We start from the raw sequence: 24,875 nt of genomic DNA on the forward strand, positions 1-24,875 counted from the left end.
TAACAGCTGTTTCTTAGCAAGATAGGGCACTCCCTGCAAACAGCTTTCTCCTAAGATATGGCCTAATACCTGATCACGTAGGCAGGGGGCCGCATAGTCACGTTAGTCACGTAGGCAGGGGGCTGCATAGTCACGTAGACAAGATACTTTTCTGCTGAATCCCAAGGCCTAAACTCCCCTCTTTGTTTCCCTTTCCCGCCTTTCTCTTTGCGCGCGCGGGTCTCCCAAAGCCAATCCGTAAACGCCAAGTATGCCTTTTTCAAAAGTTCAAACTGTCAGCCAATCAGCCCCGCCTCACCCAAAACTTGTTTGTACTTATCTATAAAAACCCTGCACCACCCCAGCTTGGGGTGCTCAGCTGGCAGGAGCTGCTGACCACCCGCAGGCGCCCGCGTTACAATAAAGAACCTCTTGCTGTTTGCATCCTGTGGCAGTGTTGAATTCTTGGGTAAGGGGATCCGCGGGTCTTACAGTTCCACTGTGAACATACTCTGCCACAAAAGCCTTTGAGTTTTTGTCCTAACACGTCCTAGGTACTTATTTTGAAACTTTAACAAATGATAATTACAATAATAAAGTAACATTTAGTGAATGGTTACTTGTGTACCAGACACTGTTCTCAGCACCCTCCATGTTATTAACTCATTTAATTTGGACACAAACCATATGCAACAGATATTTTTACCATCAATTTGCAATTAGGAAACTAAGGCATAGAATGATTAAGTAACTTTTCCAAGGTCATTACACAGTAAGTGACAGGAGGAGGATCTGAAACATCACAATTCGGCCTTAAGAGACGGCACTACTACTAGTCCGAGTATCGTATCCTTTCTATATGTGAAATCTAATGAAAATCACCTCATGGGAAGTTTACTCTTTTGAAAATCAGTTTACCAATAGAATCAATGTGTAATTAAATTAAATGGGTTAAAGTAATATACTTATGTTGATAACTATTATATCATTAAGATCACCTGCAGGAATAGTTACTCAGCCTCGAGGATATACTTCAGGCAAACCTATCACAAGAGTCTGCACATTACAAGAAAAGGCAAAGCAAACACCCATGCACAACCTTTTCTGTGTTCATGAAACCACTCTTAAGAGTCACCCTAAACATAAAACTTAGAGTAGCTAATCTTTGGCAGGTGCTACCTCTTGTATTTTCAGAAAAAGTAAACTCCTTCTTGCCATAACCCCAAATACAATCATTCTGCCTGGAAAGGTAGACGCAGAGGCTGATACCTTATTTCTCTTCATAAAATTTCCCTTTATGTAATTTTTAAATCTGTGTTTCTTCATCTACAAACCAGTATCATCTTTGAAATGTTCAACACGTTACTAGGTTTTGATTTAAACTTTTTCTTTTTTGAAAAAAAATACTTTTTAAAAAATACCTTACTTAGTAATACAGATACCATGGTCAATGGGGTCAAATCTCAATGTTAGTCAAATAATGTCCGAATCAGCATAGGTCTAGTTCACGGTGAAATTTTTAAAAGGAGAGAAAAACTAATTCAAGTTCAAATAACACACTGTGGAGTAAAATGGGAAATGTTTGTACATTTGTAACTGCGTAAGAGCTACAGATTAGCTTAACCATGCTCACACTTGTAAATTCAACTGTTACAGCCACGGGTCTCCTCACCGGACAGTACTCTTTTCTTTTCTTTGCCGTTACAAAACGTTCTCTCCATGCATAGTAAAAATCGGGGGCAAAAAAAAAAAAGTGGCACTCCTACAAGTTTGAGTGATGGATCTCAAGAGTCTTTGCTAGAATGCACCAGAGATGCACAACAGCGGTCTTGCGTGATAGATGTGTTCCTGTTGGCTTTTTTGCCATGATATGTCTTTATAGAAACATATGTAACTCCTTAAAAATTCCAAAATCTTAACAAGTAACATTTCTTAAACATTATTTACCAAACCATTTGGCTTTATTAAATAGTATATACAGGTATATACAGAATATTTCTTGGACCTTAACCTGTCTGGTCTGTGTCTATAAACCTTTAGATGATTTTCTAATCACTCCCTACCAGTAGCTTCGCTTGAGTCAGGCAGAAATGCTCCAGGCTCAGGTTCTTGAAGGAACCCCCTCTCTCATCAAAGACCATAGAATCTTGGGGGTAGCTTATCCCAACCTTGAACCATTTGTACCTTTTTCTCAGGAAGTCCTTCAACAGCCACTCTTTGAACACGTTCAGAAACAGGAACTCACAAACGGAGTGCGTTCCGTTTTCAAATGCTTCAACTTGTTAGAGAATTGTTCTTTCTTTTTAATTGAAGTACATTTGACATATAACATATTATGAGGGTCAGGTATATAACATAATAACTCAGCATTTGTATGCATGCAATGTGATCCTCACAGTAGGTCTAATTCCCAGCCATCATCATTTAAAGTCATAAAAAACTATCTTCTTGTCACACTTTCTGGATCTCTTTTAGCAACTTTCAAATATGCAATACACTGTTATGACTATAGTCCTCATGCTGTATATTACAGCCCCCTGACTGATTTATAACTGGAAGTCTGTACCCCTTGATCTCCTTTACCCATTTCACCCACCCCAATCCTCCTCCCCTCCAGCAACCACCAATCTGTTCTTTTATCTTGCCATTTGCAACAACATGGAAGGACCTAGAGAATATTGTAACATGGGAGGACCTAGAGAGTTTATGCCAACTGAAATAAGAGAAAGATAAATACAGTATGATTTCAAACATATATGGAATCTAAAAAACAAAATGCATACAAAGAATTATTCTCTTAAAGTGTCTAAAGAAACTATGTTTCCATTGTTCTCCTCATATACCTAATCTGTTTAATTCTAAGTGGAGTGACTTAAAATGACCATTTTAGTAATTTTTCCCAGATCCCAATGGAAAAACTAGCTAGGCCCATGAAAATAAATGAGGTATTGAAAGAATCTTAGAAAATAGATGATTTTCAATAGAAATTTTAAATTATTATAAGACCTAAATAAATCAGCATGCTGTGGAATTCAGAAACCATCAAATCACTGAACTTACATCATAGAATAGTTAGGTCAAACTATGTGGTTAAAAAAAATGTGGAGGGGCACCTGGTGGCTCAGTGGGTTAAAGCCTCTGCCTTCGGCTCGGGTCATGATTCCAGGGTCTTGGGATCGAGCCCCACATCGGGCTCTCTGCTCAGCAAGGAGCCTGCTTCCTCCTCTCTCTCTCTGCCTGCCTCTCTGCCTACTTGTGATCTGTCTGTCAAATAAATAAATAAAATCTTTTAAAAAAATGTGGATAATAACTGAAAGATCTGCATACCTTTTAGGGCCACACTGTTAAATAACAACACCTGCCATGTGAAATAAACAAGAATTAAGTACATTCAGTTAGAGAAAAAAATTACTATACTGCACTTGAGTCTTTTGTCGTTCTGCAAAATTTTAAAAAAGATTTTATTTATTTATTTGAGAGAGAGAAATCACAAGCAATGGGGAGGGGCAGAGAGGGACGGAGAAGCAGATTCTCTGCTGAGCAGGGAGCATAATGCGGGGCTCTATCCCAGGACCCTGAGATCATGACCTGAGCAGAAGGCAAACACTTAACCCACTGAGCCACCCAAGCGCCCCTCTGCAAAATTCTTCTTCATCCTTACATAATATAATTACTAATGAAACTTATTTATACATAGCACATTTACACATTACATAGCACACAGAACTTCAAAATGGTGATGGGCAAAACCAGGTCTAAATCTATGATATGTTACCCTCATTATTTATATAATTATGTTTTGAAAAAAGGACTTATCTGCAATACAGCCACACTTATATATTCACAAGCTGTGTTTCAGGACTATACTAACAGGCAATAGGTGGTGGGCATGAGTCCCCCAATTACTTTTTTTTTTTTTCTGATGAAGTTGCCATTTTTAAAATTTTTTTAGTGTAAAAGTAGGAATTTATTAGAACATTGGAATAGTCTACATTTTTTATAAAAGTTCAGTTTTTTTATTTTAGTATTTTAATTTTTTATTATGTTCAGTTAACCACTGTATAGTACCCCAATTATCTTTCTTGAATTGTATACTTGCAAGATAATTTGCCAAATGTATCCTGTTAATCTCTCTAGCTTTAATTGTAAATCTCTTTTATTTTTAAAGATTTTATTTATTTATTTGACAGAGATCACAAGTTGGCAGAGTCAGACAGAGAGTCAGGCAGAGAGAGAGAGAGGAGGAGGAAGCAGGCTCCCTGCTGAGCAGCGAGCACCATGCAGGGCTCAATCCCAGGACCCTGAGATCATAACCTGAGCTGAAGTCAGGCACCCCTTTAAGTGCAAAGCTCTTAAATAATCTCCTACCTCATACTCTTCGTCCTCAGTATTCATGTAATGTTGCCATCTAGATTTGCTCCTCTCAGATTCCTTTTTGAAAAGTCTTATTTTACTTATCAAACTTTCTTCTTCATCCACTAATATTGTTCCTTATCAAAAAATATTAAGCACTTCTGGAAAAACAAACCTTCTAATGCTCTATTTGACTGCATTACTTTCCTTCCTAAAATATTCTAGTAGTTCTTTGAGAAGAGCAAAGCCTTTCACTCTACAGTTCAAAGACACAACTGTCCTTCCTGATACTACATTTTGTTTCCTGCCCATTACCACGTGACACAGGTAATTCACATAATTGCCACCTTTTAAAACCCTGAAATATCAACTCTTGTAAAAAAAAAAAAAAATCTTCCCTAAAATGTTTTTGTCTTACACATCAATCCATCACTTTGCAAACTGATTTGCCTACTTTTTAAAAATGGTTATTAAAGTATGTCACTCGCCTCATTTCTAATGTTTGCATGACAGTGAACGATTTCTACACACTCCAGCCATGTATTGCAAACAACAGTTTCCAATGCCCACTCTGGATAGCACACTTAATTGGTAGCCACTAAATTACAAAAGAATTAAAATTAGCATCTTTATTTATACTGAAAATAATATATACATACTAAAAGATTTTATTTATTCATTTGACAGAGAGAGCACGTGTGTGAGCACAAAAGCATGGGGTAAGGGATAGAGGGAGAGGGAGAAACAGACTCCTCACTGAGCAGGGAGCCTGACATGGGGCTCGATCTCAGGACACTGAGATCACAACCTGAGCCAAAGGCAGATGCTTACCTGACTGAACCACCCAGGCACTCCAATATATTTGTATATATAAAATATTTACCTGCAATCACAGCCAAATGAACCAGTGGGTAACTATGAATATTATTAATAAATGTACAAAAGAGGATCCCAATACAGTTACACCATATAACCTTCCATTAATGCTTTTCTAGATACTCACACGGTTAAAGCCAAGAATTAAGGACTACAGATCCAAATATATGCACGCTAGGTCAGTATGATGTGGTCCTCTTTGATTTCCCAGCACTTAGATATCTCTCCTTTTGTTTTCCTATGCCTGATCCTGAGAGGCAGAGGACCGTGCCATACTGTCATCATTAATTGTTAGTATACAGATACGAATGAAATAGTCTAATTACATACACCACAAATACTGGAATACTTATAAGCCCCAAATATGTGGCTAAAAACTAATGAGAACATTGCAGAACATAAGCCATGGGACACATACAGACCGATAACATAACCTACCCATCAAATTCCTGGAGTTCACAGTGCTTCAGCAGTGCCAGAGCGTGCCCTTCGTACTCTGTTACTATTTAAAAACAAAACCCGAAAAACAGGTTAAAGTCTTAAACAATGATCTACGCTCTTTCACTTAGTTTGGCAAAATAATATCATAAACATATGGTCGGGTCATAAAACAACATTTATCCTTGAATATTTATATTTTAATCATGGGAAAGAGGATTAAGTGTTACTTGCCTGATGTGTTTTATAGCTTTATGTAAAAGAGGGTCATATATCTGTTCCAACTACATAAGTCATTCAGAGCTATCCCACACACAGCAGTCAGATCATTTATCTTGGTGCATGACTGTTCAGTGTTCCCTTCCTGATGTTATAAAGAAGATGCATTTCCCTCAAATCAGAAGCCCAAGAGCAGCAGTATTTTGAAAATAAGGCACATTAGCTGGCATCAAACAGTCAATGTTAAATCGCTTTGGCAACCTCACACGAATAAATTAGTGGAAAGGTTAGTGTAAGATTTACATCCTAGAAGAATGTGTATCTGGAACAGTTAGACTAAAAAGAGGAGGAGCTGGACGTGAAAATAACGAAGGCAAGCCAACACCAATGATAACAGACCCAAAGCCCAGGAGGAAGGTGGCACGGACCCACCAGCGCCCAAGCCTCTGAGGAAACGGATCTGTCACTCCCTATCGCTGTCTCTACAGTCGTGATGCCCTACGCGGTATTGTAAATGCCAGTGGAGACAGCACAAACTGGCACACTGCAGATGGCACCAAGCATCCCCACCACATTTAGCATTTTTTAGGGCAGCGCTGCCAGAAGAGACAGCCCAGCTGCATCCACCCATCAAAGATTTCTGCTCACTGACATGACATTGCAGATGGGTTTTTTGTGTAAGAATGTGCATCATTATATGCAAGATTACATTAATCTTTCATGCCTGTCTGTCCCTGGTGCCAGCATGGCTCAAGCTTTTCCTACAATGTTTCTAGATATTGTTAAGAATTATTAGTCTTGGTGTCGAAAAGAATCATTCTGTATCCAGCAGCATTACATTGTAGTTCTCCCACAGCTTATTCAAAGGCTGTTAATGTTCACATGAATAAAACTTCTCTGTATTAAATTCTAATCAGAAGAAAGCTAGGAGGAAACTAAGGATAAAATATTAATATTAATAAACTTAGAAGGTTAAGTTATCACAAGTGATTGTGTTGAGCATTTATAACCTCAGCAAGTAGCTGCAACCTTAAAAATAGAAAATAAAATGTTATAAACATACACGCACTGAAAATAATATTATGAAGAAATATTTATGCTGAGAATCAGTTTATCAAATCTTGCTTTTAGGCTGCAGCTTACTCTGGTAAAGCTTTTCAAATCCAATACAAAGGTGGCTTTAAAACTAGGCTATGGCTAAATACTACCTTTATTCAAGAAAAATTTTAAATAATACTCTATTTCTTTGATCTTGCAGGTAGAATTTGATGATATATTGATGCAAATTATCCAAGAAGAGTAATTTTTAAAATGACATTGGAAAAGTAAAAAAAGAAAAAATAGTGACCTGGAACAAGGAGAAAAGATGAAAAGAAACTTGATCACAAGATATTAGGAAAATGAACAAAAAGAACGAAGTCCTTGGAAACAGGGAGCTCATATTCTGGAGACAGAAATGAGACACTAATTTTAAAACATAAATGTACAATAGGAAGTAGTAGTAGGTGATTATAAAAAAATAACAGGGAAAAAGGATAGAGAATACTATTTAGATACCGTAGACTAAATAGAGACTATTATTTAGATACAGTAGAAGAAATTTAAGTATTTATTTAGACATAATACTAGGGGCCCTGGAGTGAGAAAGAGCCAGATTCAAATCATCCCATTCCAAATAAACATAAGGAATAGACGGCTAGACAAACACAGTTTCAAAAAGTTACCGGCCTCTTCTTTCACTTGCTTCCCTTTTCTGATAAGAATGATACCCTATGGGGCACCTGGGTGACTCAGTGGGTTAAAGCCTCTGCCTTTGGCTCAGGTCATGATCCCAGGGTCCTGGAATCAAGCCCCACATCGGGCTCTCTGCTCAGCAGGGAGCTTGCTTCCTCCTTTCTCTCTCTGCCTGCCTCTCTGCCTACTTGTGCTGTCAAATAAATAAATAAAATCTTAAAAAAAAAAAAAAGAATGATACTCTATGTCCCTTCTATTCAGAAAATCTGGAGATTCCGTTCTTTGCAAGGCTTTGAACTCAGTTCTCAGTGCCGGGATTCCTCCAACCACCAGAACCTTCACTTTATATATTACTTCCTCAAGAAGACAAGATTGGAAGAAAGCAATGTCTTGATATTAATGCTGAATGTTGATGAGGAAACAGGCTGTAGTAAAATCAGATGAAACCTGGACTTCAAGAAACCTTCCTTAGTCTGGTGATAAAATTCTATAATGGGATAAAACACTGAGATGGCCTATAGGTACTTCCAACTTAGCTCCAGATGGAATCTGTTATTTCCACCTTCAGATTGCCTCTCAGAAATATTGTTCTTAGTGTTCCATCATCTCCTCCCTGCTCCCAAGATAGGAAAATTACTTCCTAGCTTGTCTCCCTCCTCACTCTCCACAACTACTCCAAGGTCAAGACCAGTTGTTTTGGTCTTTGTTGCTATAGCATCCCATCTCAAGCCAATGCCCATGGTCCAGCACTAATATTTTTTAATGTGGATAGTACAACAGTCTTCCCCAGTCTGCCTCCAACCTTTATCCTACTCTCCTCAGAATGACTTTCTCAGATCTCCTATCCTTCTCCTACATAACCTCCATGGATGAGTCTACACTGTCATCAGAGACAAGCTCCAAACCCCAGACATCTGAGTACTGGAAACAGGATTTGCCATATACATCCACAATTACTTAAGGAATAACAAAAAGAACCTCTCACTCAATATGATGCATGAACAGGTCCTCTCCAGATTTTTATTAAAATGCAGGTAAAATTGGAAAGAAATAATGCCCTGACCTACTAGCATTTTTGTGACCCAATTTTATCAAATTGCTTAGCTTTCTGCTGGGCAAGATCAGGAATAACAGGAGGCATTTCCAGGGAGGGAAGGCTTTAAGTAGAGACAAAGAGCCAAAGAGAAAAAAAAATTCTAAGAGGAGATTTGGTAAAAGTGTTGTAAGTTAAACTCATGACCCTAGAAGGAGTGGGGGGAAAAGGTGATAACAAACTCCACTTTTTTGACGATTCCACCAGGGCCAAATAGGAAGTAAAAATTATCTGGGGACTAGGCACTCCCATGAGCCCTGAGTTGGCAAAGATCAAGGCTAAATTCAGAGACGTGCCTTTGACCATGATAATGATGGTGAGTATGATAAGGTCTAGCAGTTGTTTAACACAAAAACTGACTGAAGGAGATGGAACTGCCTATCATGAACAAGAGAGATCAAGGGCAGACATATTATCGGTTTCAAATATTTTAATGACTCTTATATGCAAGATGGGATGCATTTATTTTGTACTAGGGCAAAAGAGAACACTGACTCTAAAAATTACAAGGAGGCAAAAGTCATCTCACAAATTCTCCCTGCAGTTCATGCCTTGCACATAGGCATTTGGTCAAAGGGACAGATACGTTTGCAATCCAGCCCGTATCCCTAACTCAACATGCTGGTGGCCTTGGGTTGAACCAGCTCAGAGAGAAGGGCACCTTTATATAAGTTAGAACAAAAAAAGGTGTCTTTTCTAATATGCACAAGGTACAGTGACCCTGACTCAATAATGACCAGCAGTATTATCCAGTAATGGCAGACACTGACATAGGGTCCCCAAGCAAAGCCTGAGAGTTCATCCATGAGCCGGGCCACACCTACACTCCACCACATGGGGGAAAATTAAACTAGATCACTCTCAAGTTATTTCCAGTTTGATCTCTCAGGTGCCTTTTTTCACTTTATTGTTCTATGAATTATCCTATGAATTTATAATCTCTCAAAAATCCTCCTTGACCTTAAATCATGCACTTCCTGAAATCTGCTCTGTTTTGGGAGAAGGATAAAGAAAGGTTATCATAGGCCAGCTTGGGCTTACCACTCATGTTCTTCTTCGACTCAAACGCCAACAAGTTATTAGAAAAAAGAAAACAAAAACCTCATTTCTAAGTTCTTCCAGAAGTTTTTCTGACACCACCGTTAGATACTGCGCTGGTGGTGGCAGCAGAGGGGGGATCCAAGTTCGGCTCAAGTGTTTCAAAAGACGCTGATCTGTATAGTTAGGGTTTCAGCAGTAACCAAAAGGAAAAGTATATTTTTATTAATGTGGTGATTCTTTTTTTTAAAAAAAAACTGGAAGTTTATACCTTCTGACACCTTTCACTCATTTCTCCCATTTCCCACCTCCCACTTCTGGCAACCAAGAATCTGTTCTCTACACCTATATGTTCAATTGGGGGTTCGTTCTTCGTTTTTTTAAGATTCCACAAATAAGGGAGATGCGATGGTAATTTATCTTTCTCTGACTTAGGTCACTTAGCATAATGCCCTTAAGGTCCATCCATGTCATTACAAACGTCAGGAGTTCCTTTTTTTTTATGACTGGATAATGTTCCATTGTGTGTAAGTGTGCGTGTACACATGCACACACACATACCCACATGTATAGACCCCACGTTTTCTTTTCCATTCATCCACTGATGGACACTTAGGTTGCTTCCATGTCTTGGCTATTATGCTACAATGAACATGGGAGTGCATCTATCTTTTTGAGTTAGTGATTTTTTTCTCCTTGGGATAAATATCCAGAAGTGGAATTGTTAGACCATATGGTCGTTCCATTTTTAAATTTTTGAGGAACTTCCATACTGTTTTCCGCAGTGGCTGCACCAAGTTACATTCCTACCAGCAGTGCACCAAGGGCTCCTTTCCTTCCCTTCACTCCACATCCTCACCAACACTTTTTGGTAAGAACCATTCCAGCAGATGTGAGGTAATAGTTCACTGCAGCTTTGATTGGCATTTCCCCGATGATTAGTGATGTTGAGCATCTTTTCATGTACCTGTTGGCCATCTGCAGGTCTTCTTTGGGAAAATGGCTTTTCAGATCCTCTACCTACTTTTTAGTCCAGCTATTAATTTTGCTATTCATTTTAAAAAGAAATTTATAGAAAAAAATCCTTTAAAATATACATATCTAGCTAGAATGTTTCAAATCCTGCCTCATTTATCTAAGTGTTAGCTCCTAGTGAATTTATCATCATGTCAAATGTATTACGGAGTTTATATTCCATTTAGACTCAGCAGTGCACACAAGATATGTTAAAATAATGGTCACACTGGACGTCCAGAAAATACGTACCTTTCTGTTTTACTCTTTCATGCATTTTTTTCTTTCAAGGTGTGAATTGAATCTACTACATACTTTATGAAACAGACATGCACAGCATTATGACCACCTTTCTATGGCACTTCGTAATATACAAGGCAGTTTCAAATGTATTATCTGACTCGAACTGCAAACTACACTGTGAGACAGGCAGGAAGATTCTAATCTTTTCAAGGATCCATATGTTTATTCAGTCCTTAGCACAAAATAGCAAACTTTCAAAATATAAGTATTTAGCTAATATACATACTAAAATGGTTTTATATACACAAAATGCAGTTTTATAATTTTGCCTGTAGGAGGAGTGTTAGGCAGCTAATAATTAGCCATTCTACACAAATATATAAGAAAATTATAAGTTTGCTTTATAAAATGTCCTAATTTTATGTTGAAATATAACATTCAATAATGTTTACAAATTTCGGGAAAAAGGAGCCCTAGGACATAAAACTCTTCTCTTCAATACGAAGGATAAGCAAGCACATTCTTATCATTTTTTCAGCCTTCCATCGGGTTTTTCATGTACCAGTCTTTCTTCTAGGAGCTGTCTCTTCCTTCCTAATCTCTATTCTGTTGGCAGGATCATTGCTGCTAAACCAGATGACAATGCTAGGATAAAAAATTGACACTAATGTTGGATCAATACATGTGAGTAAACTACGGAGTACAGCAAAGACATCAGTCCAGAATCTGGATTTAAACTTCCTCTAGTGGACATGGTTGGGAGCCTTCCCAGAAGCCACTTGGGCCTTTTTAATTTTCTCCCTAATAGAACCCAGATTCAGTTCAGGTATTTTCAGCCTTCAGGAAAAGGGGGTCCTACTTCCAGCCCATGGGATGGGTCTTAAGAGTTAAGAGACTGCATGCTCCAGCTTGGGCACACATTACAAGACAGTCCAACTGACAGGAGAAAATTTTAATCCTTGCTCAGTATTAAAGCATGTTGGATCACTCACATACACACACCTCTCCCTATCCCACTTGATTTGAACAAAGAAGGCTCTAATCCACTGTCAACAACTTTTTGATGATAGAAAGGATTAAATTTAAGATGAAGTCAAAACTGAGGAAGCCAAAGCAAATTAGAGAATTCCAAAGATACGGGTTATACACACACACACACACACACACACACACACACACACACACACACACTTACATGTGCTTGCAAGCTTGCCTTCCTTCCCTTATTTTTCTCCGTCTGCTTCTGCTTATGCAAAAAAAAACCCACAAAAATCCTCTGACTCTCTGAAACGGTCTGGTTCAAATACTTTCAAATCTTCTGATCAAAATATCACCCTCTGAGACACCAGGATTCTTGTATCTATATCCCAATTACTTTTATTTGAATCCACAATAAACTAAGAGCCACACAAGAGCAGGTAGTATAACTTATTCATCTTGCATTATGCACAGTGTTTAACACAAGGCATTCTACAAGAGTTTCCTGAACCGGAAGATACATAGTAGCGTATACATCAAACTGTTCTGGATATTAAATCAATGAAACATAATAATGTTATTAAGTTTGCCAATAAGCTCATTCAACTTTTAATGGTCTCCGCCCAATAAGAATTCAACCTTTTTCCCCCCCACCAATCTGTAAAATCTTCAGTGGGAAGGAATGATAGATAAGAATTATTTCTTTTCCTTTTAAATTACCTTTTAAGTAAGCCAAAACCCACAAAGGTAAAAGATTAACTTCTCACTACAGTTTTATTTTAGTTACAAATTCCTCCTGAATTTTTCATGGTAATTTCTCTTGAACCTCCATTGTAATAGATGCCTTTAGGGGTGGCTGAACTTTTTGTTTAAAAAAATATATTAGGGGCACTTGGGTAGCTCAGTCTGTTAAGTCTCTGCCTTCAGCTCGGGTCATGATCCCAGGATCATGGGATCCAGTCCCGCATCAGGTTTCCTGCTCGGCGGAGAGCCTGCTTCTCCCTCTCTCCCTCCTTGGGCTCCCCTTGCTTGTGCTGCCAAATGAACAAAAATCTTTAAAAAAAAATTTTTTTTAGAGAAACTTCTTCTACCTCAATACATCAAGTCATGAAGTGAGGGCATCAAATCTTATATTGTGAGACCCATCTCCCTTGGTTTCAGCTGAGCAAAACCACGTCACTCTGAATCCCTTCCCTAGGAATTTATAAACGAGACTAGGAGAATCCAAGTACACTCTGGTGTTGTCTTCTGAACAGGTTTATTATGCAATACTCTTCATCAGTTTAAATTTGCTAGAAATTTCCACTGTGTGTTAGTGAAGCTACATAGAAATAAAATCAGACAAACTGGGGTTGTGATTTTTGATAGCATCAACCCTTTTTCTCAGTCCAACGCCCGCGCCCCCCCCCCCCACCATGGGAAAAATCGGTCTCAAAGGAAACAAAGGAATTTGGTCACCAAATTCAAAACATTGAAAAGGATTTTGCTAATCTTCTTTCTATTAACTTTAGCATTGGCAAATTTCTATTTTCCTCAGCACAAACCTAAACACCTTTCTTGTTTTAGACAATGAATTTAAGCTACTGGCTTCTCTGAATTCATCTAAACCGGCAGTTACATGCGTAGTTTTGACCTAACCAGCAGGGGTCAGAGTCAGAACAAAAACCACCTAATGAAGGATTCCATGGAAAGACATCAAACATTTAAGTGAGCAAAAATCAATTTCTGGCCAAACTGTAGAAATAATGTGTAAATAGCCAAAATCTCAATAAAGATATCAAAAAGTGCACAGCTCCCTTTGAAATGATTCCTAATAATGTTTAGAGTCTGAAAAAAGGTCTGAAGACAATACCGACATTCGAATAACACAAAGAAGAGAACAAAATAAGTGATGATCCTTGGAGCTGGCTGTAGTAGACTATAGAAACACATAAAAAAGCTTTAGATATTACAGGTAGTTTCCTCGATTTGGCTTAAGAACAAATACAGATTGCTTGGCTTCCTTAAGTATGTTTTTTTTTAATGACAAAATTATATTCTGAAAATGACTTACTTGTAACATCAGTCTTTATTCCTGCAATCCTCAATAGTGGTTCAACCTTCTCATAATAGACCTGGGTAGCTTCTTTTTTGTGGCTCTGGGGGTTGAGAATTACTTTTAATGACTTTGGTCTATTTGAAAAACCTAAGAGGAAAACAAAGACAAAGTTACACAATCTTCATCAGCACTTCTTTTCTTTCCCTTTAAAACCATACACTAGGTCCAGTCAGAAGGTTTTACATCTATTTAAGTAGTATTTGCTCTTTTTATTTGAAATTCTTATACGAGTTTTCCCAAACATGGCAGTATTTTAAAACATTTGTTTTCCTAGCAGTTAAATAGGTATATTCTTCTTAAATCATGAATTATAACAAAGCATTTCATTTATGAAGGAAAATGTGGATGAAAGCAATTTTGTATTATTAGGCAAAGCTCATGTATATTTACCAAATCATTGATAATATATCAAATGTTCCATCAGCATTTATTTGGGGGGAGGGTGCAATAAGCTGCAAAGAACAGAAAGGTTTACTTCCTCTCCTGAGATAAATATGTTCATTATTAGAATTGGGCTCCCCAGTGACCCCAGGGCTACCCAGGCCTGACCTGTGGATGAGCGCAGGGTGGGGCAGAGTACACAGGGCTGGGTCAGGGCCAGTGTCCAGAGCAATGCATGCTGGGAGCTGAAAAGAGGGTTAGGTCGAAGTTCAACCCTGAAAAGGAGCCGGGGGAGAAAGGATCTTCCCTGGGGGACTGGTAAAGAAAGCCTCTCAGCGGGGATTCGATGAGAGTGCTGCCTCACAGTTGGGGCTGAGATTTGATACTACAATTTTCTGGGCTTGCAAGATGCTTATCACTTAGAACCCAGTTGGAGCAGGTGCAAAGCAAATTTTCTGTTAGGAAGGTGCAGGAGGGACAGAGGAGCCAAAAGAACGCTAACGACCATTTCTTTCAAGGTAAGCTGCTGTCACAGGGCCATGTTTCAAGGTTTAAAAAAAAAAAAATTAACTAGCATCTGCTTTTAATAAAACCATCCCTAAAGCCTCATGGAAAACGTCCATAACACCAAAGTCGGTTCTTGCGCCTCCAGCTGAGACAATATTTCATTTCTCATCATATTTGATATTATACCATCCTTCAACAGGACACAAGGTTTTGAATTCAGGGGGATCCCTGTACTGGATGAGAAAAAGACAGGGCCAGGCTTAACTGCCTACAGTCTCTGTCATTGTCCCTCTGCTTGTTAGTTTGCTAAGTGGCCTCTGGCAGTCTCCTTACCACCCAGTCTTAAAAATCTCAAAACTTTGCTCCATTCCTTTTTTCCTTCCAATCCCTCCATTCGAACGAAGTGGCCACATTCATGAGATGGTAATTCTGTTTCGGTGCCTTCTGTCCTTCTTGGCTGTCGCGTTCTGGCTCCTCTGGTGCTCCTGCCAGGCATTTGGGCACCTCGCTCTTCTCCCCCTTCCATGACCTCTGCATCACACCTCCATCAGGCCTGCACCAGCAGAGAGCTGCCAGGGCTCCCCACTGCCTGTGGCCAAGCGTGAACCCCTCAAAATGACACTCAGAGCCTTTCCCCAACTAACTGCAACCTAGCCTCCCCTCTTCCTCTCTCACACAGATTCCAGAAACATGGACTGAGCATTTGCACTGAGTACCGGAGCAAAGCAGTTAACACATGGTTTGTGCTTTAAAGGAGGAAGATGTATCCAACACATAGAAACAGCGTAAAATAGACTTGTAGGAGGAAGATATATCCAATACGTAGAAACGGCACAAAATGGACTTGCTAATGGAGAGGCACCAATCACCCTGGGAGTATATGAGAAGAGACTGGTTAATTCTCACTAGGGATCAGGAAAAGGGAGTATGTGAGTGGGGCTTTCATCTCTTGTGGTTTTTACTACTTAGAATTCCCTCCTTCCTTCCTCACACGCCTCATCTTACCCTCCTTAGCCAGACAGCAGGAGTAGGAGTGGGACAGGAGAGCAAATTCGAAGCAGAGACTGGGTGAAGCTCAGTAAGTGCAGAGGTTCCGCGGTTCCAGTACTGCTTCCCCATCATGCTCTGAAACTACTCAAATACCTGCCAAATAACAGACGTGCCAGGCACTCCTCAGACAGGTTTTGTTTTAAGATTTTATTTATTTGAGACAGAGATAGTGACTGAGATAGTGAGAGAATGCATGAATGGGAAGGAGAGGGAGAAGCAGACTCTGCATGGAGCAGGGAGCAGGAAATCCAATGAGGGGCTCGATCCCAGGACCCTGAGATCACAACCTGAGCCAAAGGCAGATGCTTAACTGATTGAACTATCCAGGCATCCCTCAGACCGTTTTTCTTTCCACCCTAACTTACCACCATTTCTATGACAATTCTGCTACTTTTTGTTTTGTTTTGTTTTTCATCAAGTAGGCCCCATGCCCAATATAGAGCTGGAACTCCCAACCCTGAGATCAAGAGTCGGCTCGCTCTAGGCACTCAGCCAGTCAGGCGCCCCAAATTCTGCCATTTTTTTTTAAAGCTCACTTCAACATGATTCCTCACTAAAGACTTTCGTAATCACCAACAGAATTCACCTCTCTGGCTTCTCATTCCCACTGTATTCTGGGGGCCTCTATTAACTATTTTTTATATCATTCATATTAAAAAAAGAACTGATGAAAGACCCAATATCTTGGAACTCTTACTGCCAAACCAGGGACGACAACATGAAATGGAGTAAAGACTATATCTTACTAAGGAGGAGAAGGAAAAACTCTGTCTTATAGTAGAATGACAATAAATATGGAAGGAATGACAGAAAATCACTATTTTCACCCGTTAATAATGGATTCAGGCAAGAATCAGCAATGGGTGGTAAAACCATCAGTGACCGTCAGTTGGGGAACAAAATGTTTCCTTATTTTTAAACTCTGTCCCTCTTTATTGTTCTCATTACAGAGGGTAGAAGCGGACATTGACAATGGGGACATCTCGCAAACACTGCCTTAGTCAAGTGATCAGAGCTGACCATAACTTCAACGTACAAATGGACGTGTAAGCCCCGTGATACCCTGTGATTCGTGACGCACAGCACCAAGCACACAGTGCTTCTATGGTAACTGCCCAAAGTGCGTAATGCAGATTAAATGATGATGAAACCCTCAAACGGACCTCTACTGAGGGGGCATTCTCAAAATAACTGCCTGAAACTCTTAAGAACTGGCAATACTGTGAAATAAAGTTGAGGACCCGGTCCCAATTCAAGGAGGCTAAATAGAGGACAAGTGATGCAATGTATGATTCTGGATCGGGTGAAAAACTGCCAGAAAGGACAGGACTATTAGCCTTTAACCAGGAGACTAAGCAGATAAATTTAGGGCTCAGTTTCATTAAAGCACAACAAGGACAAGTCACTTGTTCTAAACTTCAGAGGCCAAGACTCAGATTAAAAATCCAAGTTAAGTTTACCTTACCTGGCATATTTGTTGAAAGAGGCTGCTTCATTTCTTGCTCAGAGGCAATCTCAGCATGGAAACTGTCTAGGTAGGTAATGGTAGTCCTCAAACGTTATCATGAAAACCCACTTTTATTTGCCCCTCTCCCCTCTCATGACTGTCAGGTAATAAAAGTTTTTGGAAATAAGAAATAGTCACTTGGGCCTTATGAGGAGAAGTACGTTGTAGTTGAAGGCTTATAGCCCTTAAATATTTATGTATAAAAGTATACACTATATGTCCCATTCAACCTTTGTAACACAATCTCCTTAGTCAGGAAAGAGCTAAAACTGCTCAAGATTTTCTAAAAATATTTAAGCGGATTAATTTTATTCTTAAGCCTCAGTTACAATGACAATAGCAACTAAATAAATTAATCAGAATGTTCCGTTCCTTAGACATCCTGATAAATTGAGCACTTTCAAAACATAAATCAACAAAGCCAATTTTTCACCAGAGCATGTATTCATTTTCTCATCTATCTTTTCCTTTTGGGTGCTCTTAATTTGATGATTATGAAGCTAGAGTCTAAGTATAGAAAAATTAGGTAGCAGTTTGATACCTATTTAGAGATCAGAAGGGGGATTTCTATCATATAAAGCAAGATTTTTTTTTAAAGATGTTCATCATTGAGTAGAATAAAGAGATGTAATTAGTAAGTCTCCAACTTCTCTTCTCTCAGGATCCCTCCCCAAGCCTCTCTTGACTTTATTCAGCCCCTCGTACACACCATGCTCCCTCTCCCATAGAGCCACTGCACTGACTCTGCCCTGTTCACCCCCCAATGCTTGCTGCCACCATGGCCACTTTGTCCAATTAATCAGTCATCACTTCCTTGGGAAAGACTTCTATGGATTCGCGACATTAGCTAGGTCACTGCCCCCTCATCATTTGTTCCTATACGTCCATACATTTTGCATGCTTGATTCTTACACTACTATCATTTTATATCTATTTATTATTTGTACTCATATTAGACTTGAAACTCTGGGGCTTCTCCCCATATTCTATCTTCTTAGTGCAGGGGAAATAATAGATGATCAAATATTTGATGAATGAATAAAAGGGTAGTGTTGGCCTTCAGCCATATGGATAGTACTGACATCCATTCATTTATTCACAAATAACTACGTGCATACTATTTGCCAGACAGGGTTCTAGAAGCTGAGGCGCTATCAGTGAACAAGAAAGCTTCTGCCTTCAGGAAGCTTCCATTTTAATGGTGGGGACAGAAATACTAAGAGAATTCAAGGTATGTTACATGACAACAAGTTCTAAGGATAAAATGAAACCTCACAGTGGGAGAGAAGGAGGACAAAGTAGAAGAAATGACTTCCTGGACAGGGAAAATCAGATCACTCACAGGCACTTACAAGGACTTTGGCTTTTGTTCTAAGAAGAGAAGCATGCTGATTTTGAGCCGCACGGCAACATAACTCTGGATATGAAATGGATCACTCAAGCCTGTGTGTGGAAAGCAGATGCTATAGGTGCCAGAAAAAAGTAAGAACAATGGCAATACTCCAGGTGGTAAATGACTGTGCTTGGATTGAGTAAAGTGGAGATTATAAGAAAAGCTAGATTCCAGATATATCTTGAAGGTATAGCTGATAAGATCTGTCTACTCTTGTGTTATGTGAAAGAGAATAGTCAAAGACTAATCAAATTATGGCTGGATAAGGAGAAAGTGACAACACAAGAAGGGTCAAGAACTAATGAAAAAGTGATAGAATCAATTAATTGTGGTCTTGGGGTGGGGGGATAAAAAATTTTAGGAGTTGAGCAATTACATTGATTAAGTTAGAAAGACAGAGGCCAATAGCCACATGAAGGGTAGGATGCTTCAAAGTGAGACTGTTACTGGTATTAATAATAAAAACAATAATAAATATATACAATATACAAAAATAATAAAAATTGACTCCATATTCATCAGAATCATCTGAAGGGCTTCTTAAAACACACATTTTTGGATTCAGTAATCTCGGGTCTGAGATTTTTTTCCAGGAGATGCTGATGATGTTGGTCCAGAGATCATACTTTGAGAACCACTGCTCTGAAAGTATTACGGTAAGTGAATTAAGTGTCGGATCAAGATCTTCGAAGAAAAGAAGCTAAAAACTCAGAGAACATCTACAAAAACACACAGAATTATGGCAGCAGTAGTGCTGTAGAGAATGACAGTGAGACAGAAACTAATGTCTTCAAGGAGTAAGAAGCATGAGCTAGGGGTCTGCACAGGACCCCAACAAGTAGCACTAAGCTAGTGGGTTCTAATGGACTGAGCTTCAAAAATGAGGATTTTTAAGAGAGGGAAGAAAATGGTCTCAAAATAGCAGTGAGAAGAAAGAAAGATATCAAGACATTGACAAGAGCTCCAGGAACAGTGGTCTGAAATGTAGGACAGAGAAAACAGCCACCACTTGAGGGCTGTAGGGGAAGCTAGAAATTCCTGGGAGAGCTGGGTCTCTCTACCCTGAAGGTAAGGGAGATTTTGCTAATAATGGACTATTCATTCCACCCGACAGAATAAAATAGTGTCTGGAGTTAAGGACAGTGGGGATGGTGTTGGGTTAGAGGGTACAAAGAAAGAGCCTTAGAGGAATGACAATACAACTGTTGAAGGGCTTTAGGGAGTGACACTCTATGAAAGAATGCTTTGCAGCAGTTGAGGTTGGAAAGTAGGGTGTGAGGAGTGGGGTCTTGCCCCAACCACAGGGAGCTCTACAAACTTATCTTATCTCAAGTTAATACCAAAGCTGGGGGAGGAGCAATGTTGTCTGGAACCAGAAGAGCTACAAAGCCCCTGTCCCTCTCAGGAAACCAACCAGTATCTACACCCAAGTCTGCGTGAGGCACAAGGTTATACTCTTCACAAAGGATCTCAGTGCAAATATTCTATATTTGAGAATCACGCGCTCCATTGTCTTCTGCAGACTGACATTTTCAAAGTACAAAATTCAAAATCTCTGTTTTCAGCTCATTCCTTGACACCCAGTTTCCCTCCTGGTGGACCACTGGTATCACTTCAAGAATTCTTCCAGAAATATTCTATGCATATATAAAAATGCATGTGTTCTTTGGCTTTTTACATGAATGGTAGCATTCCTACCCACTATTCTGTATGTTGCTTTTTCCCTTTTACTGTATTTTGGAGAGATTTCATATTACTACGCAGAGCAGTAAGTGAAACTAGTAAGTAGAAAGTGACTTTCACTTTACTTAAAGCTGAGTAGCATTTTTGTATGGATGAACCTCAATTTAAGTAATTTGTCCCATGAGGGGAATGTGGGTGGCTCAGTCAGTTAAGTGTCTGAATTCAGCTTAGGTCATGATCCCAGGGTTCTGGGATTGAGCCACCCTTTGGGCTCCTTGCTCAGCGGGGAGACTGCTTCTCCCTCTCCCTCTGCTTGTGCACACTGTGTGTCAAATACATAAAATTTTTTAAAAATGTAATTAGTCCCCTGGAGATGTATATTTAGGTTGTTTCCAATCTTCCTTTACTGCAATGAATGTCATTTTGCATCTATTTGCATGTAACTGCAGGACAAACTTCTAGAAGTAGAATTACAGGATCAAGGGGGTATGCTCTCTTGAGAGTTTATCCTATTTCCCCAATTACCTGTAGTTGAAATAATTCCGGGTTGTTACCCCCCAAAAGTGGGTGCTAGTGTTAAAATAATTCATCTTAAGTCTTGGCTCTTCCATTTACCAACTGTGTGACTTTGGGTTATTTGTCTAATTTCTTGGTTTTTCAATTTCCTCATCTGTAATATGAGGATAATAAGAGTACTCCCTACCAAAGGCAATTGTGCTGATTAAATCAGCAAATTTAAGTGCTTAACAAGTGCATGGCACACAGTCAGTAATCAATTTATAATTATTACTACCAATTCATACTCCCCCAGGAACAGAGTATCTGTTTTCCTATACCCTTATATACCCAAAATATTTTCAAACTTTTTGACCTTTGACAATGTGAGAGAAGAAATATTGTATCTCATGCTAATTTCAATTTATATTTCTCCTTTTATGAAAGAGGCTGGGAAACTTCGAAATATTTGAGATACCTTTATTTTTCTATGAACTATCAGTTTATAGCATTAACTAATTCTTTCTTCATAAAACCGTAATTTTTTTTGTATTTGTTCTTGTATAATTGCTTTTTAATGACTGTATTATGGAATTGAGGGTGGAATTCTTAGAACCAAAGTTATTCTTAAAATCACCACACTCTTGGAAGGAGAAAAAAAAGAAAATTAACCTTTTAAGTAAGGTTAACTTTATTTAAATAGCCTATTAAAAACTGTATTTAATAACCTATTAAAATATGAAAATTAATTTGTTTGTTATATGAGTTACAAACTCTTTTCTGTATAATTGCCTTTCATTTTTATTTATGCCATTTTCTCTATGATCCTTTTTTTCTGACAGTTTTCATTTTGCACACCTATAGATTTATCATTTTTTATAGTTTCTGGGTTTTATGTCATATTAATAGTTTCCTTTTGCGACCAAAAAAACCCCACTATAGGGGCGTCTGGGGGGCTCAGTGAGTTAAAGCCTCTGCCTTTGGCTCGGGTCATGATCCCAGCATCCTGGGATGGAGCCCCGCATCAGGCTCTCTGCTCAACCGGGAGCCTGCTTCCCTTCCTCTCTCTCTGCCTGCCTCTCTGCCTACTTGTGATATCTGTCTGTCAAATAAATGCATAAAATCTTAAAAAAAAAAAACCACTATATTTCTCTTCTAATAATTTTATGGTCTCTATTTCATGTTTTCATTTAATCACATCTAAAGTTTCTTTTTTAAACAATTTCTTAAGTATTTTATTTACTCAAGAAAGCAAGAGAGACCATGAACCGGGGGAGGGGCAGAGGGAGAGGGGCTCCATCCCAGGACCTCAGGACAATGACCTGAGCCAAACGCATATACTTAATGAACTGAGCCACCCAGGCACCCCCCAAATTTCTTTTAATAGAGAGATAAAATTGGGATTTGACTTCATTCTTTTGCCAGATAACTATCCACCTGTCCCAATATCATTCATTTGGTAATCTTTCTCTTATGTATTTCAAATACCACCTTTAGATATATTAAATTCCTGAGTGTTAGGATTTCTTCTGAACCATTTAGTCTGAAGTCTTCTGATCAATTCATATGTCAGTGCCGTATTTTGAACTTAATGAGAATGCCTCAAGTTTCTTCATGGAGGCTTTCAAATGAGATATTTTTATAATGTTGAGAACGTATCCATCTATTCTTTTTTAATTAAGAGCTGCTTGGTATTCATACACAAGTAGACCAATCTATAATTTTCCTTTTTTGGATTTGCATCATCAGAGGTTGATATCAATTTCATGTGAGCTCTATAAATACAATCTGGGAGTTCTCCTTCCCCCTCGCCCCATGTTCTCCAATAGTTTAAATAGAATCAAAGTTTCCTGTTCCTTTAAGGTATGGTAGAGATCTCTGTGAAAATATCAGAGTCAATGTTTTCCTGTTTTTGTACCAAAAAAAATTGTTTCCTTGGTGGTAATCGGTCTGTTTAGGTTTTCTAAGTCGTCCAGAGTCAGTTTGGCCATTTTTACCTTCCTAGACAACGGATTCATTCACATCACCTTCTCCAAGGAGGCAGCGCAGGTTGCCTGATGAGTTTAGATACTATCTTCTTATGAGTAATAGTAGCAACACTATTTCCCCCTGATAATTAGAACTGACCACCGTTTCCAGCACAGCGACTTCATTATTATTTTTTTTTCCATTTGTTGGTTCAGTCACATGGTTCAAAAATGTAGCCAGGTAATTCTCAATGTCCAATTCACTTGAACCATTGGCATGTTCCCATGTGAAAGTATTCTCCTCATACTAATTCCTCTAAGTCTGAAGAGTTCTGAGTTATAGGGGCAGGAAACAAAAATTTTCTGAGTGGGTCATAGGCAGTTAAGAGGTAACACTTAGATCTTCACTATTTTGTTTGTAGACTCATATATTTTGTTTATGGAACTAAAAACTGCTTTCACAAAATTTTGTCTTCTGGGTAGAATACAATGCAATACAACAGGAAACATGGCAAAATCAGCAAAGCCCATGATTCATCAGCCAATTGCCTCACTTCTTTGATATAATTGAGTCCCTTGATCAAAAGCACTACGGAATGCAAATTCACTGAACAAGGTATTTAGTAGGGTTACAGATGGTAGTGTTGCCAGTAACATGGTGAATGGGAAATTCAAATTCACATCTAAAGTAAACATTCATAGCAATGAGACCTAATTACTAACTTTCCACAATGGAGGAACTCCAATGTAATCAACTTGCCACCAAATGGGTGACCAGTTGCTCTAAGATAGAGAGCCATAGCCAGGTTCAGGGCTGATCTGTTTGCAGACAGAGTACTCATCAATAACAGGAGTCAAATCAGTCTTGCTGAGCAGAAGTACTTGTTGTTAAACCCATATATTCCCCCATCTCTGCATGAAGGCCACTTTGTTTATGTATTCACTGTGCAAGCCCTAGCACTGATTTTTTTTAAAGGTTACATTTTTAAAGGTTACATTTATTTGAGAGAGAGAGAAAGAGAGCACAAGCATGAGTGGGGAGCAGAGAGAGAGGGAGAAGCAGACTTCCTGGTGAGCAAGGAGGCTGATGCGGGCTCCATCCCAGGACCCTGGGAATATGAACTAAGCTGAAGGCAGAAGCTTAACTGACTGAGCCACCCAAACACCCCTCTAGGGTTGTTTTTAAAAGATGCTGACTGACATCTATAGAATGGGGTACCTTGCCTACCTAATTAGGTAGGCAATATTTTGAAATAAATGCTCTTTGATGACCATTTATATAAAACAAATCTCATTCTGTTCTTAGTCTGTGAAAACCAACTTTCTTCCAAATTCCTGACTATTTGGCAAGCTCTTAACCACTGTCCATGCATTAGTATGCATCCATCCCTCTGGCTATCACTCTTTAGTAACTAGGATCAATTGTCTGAAGTTCTGCCCACCACAAGGATTTTCTTTCCCTATCTTATAGTAACACTCAAGTAGGTCTGTAATGCTTTAGTAGCTCATTTCTATTGTATCATGAAGAATCCATTTGTTTCCCTTAGTTTACTGGTCATAGAAAACACCTCATGATGCCACATATGAAGGGGGGCAAAAAAAAGAAAGCAATGCAGCAACAATTGTAGGCCACCAATATATTTTATTTACTAGACCCTTTTCCTCTAGTTCTTTCATCATATTATCTGTACAATACAGCTTTTTATTTAAAATAGCTAGAAGTATTTTATGCTTCCTACAACTGAACACTAATACGGGTATCAAATAGACATCTTAAAGTTGACATATTTAAAACTGAAATTTTTATTTTCCCTACCAAATGGGGTCTA

At 38.8% G+C, this 24,875-nt stretch overlaps 1 protein-coding gene across 1 annotated transcript in view; it reads right to left on the bottom strand.

Moving 5' to 3' along the window:
- Positions 1-24,875, bottom strand: part of CERKL (ceramide kinase like) — a 119,211-nt gene that overhangs the window by 18,893 nt on the left and 75,443 nt on the right. Inside the window, exons 3-4 of the mRNA XM_046018634.1 lie at positions 14,019-14,150; positions 5,647-5,710 (exon numbers count right to left, since the gene is read on the bottom strand). Coding sequence (XP_045874590.1) covers positions 5,647-5,710; positions 14,019-14,150 — 196 coding nt within the window. The remainder of the gene's footprint in view (positions 1-5,646; positions 5,711-14,018; positions 14,151-24,875) is intronic.

The sequence above is a fragment of the Meles meles genome, chromosome 9, assembly GCF_922984935.1.
Source record: "Meles meles chromosome 9, mMelMel3.1 paternal haplotype, whole genome shotgun sequence".
Lineage (NCBI taxonomy): Eukaryota > Metazoa > Chordata > Mammalia > Carnivora > Mustelidae > Meles > Meles meles.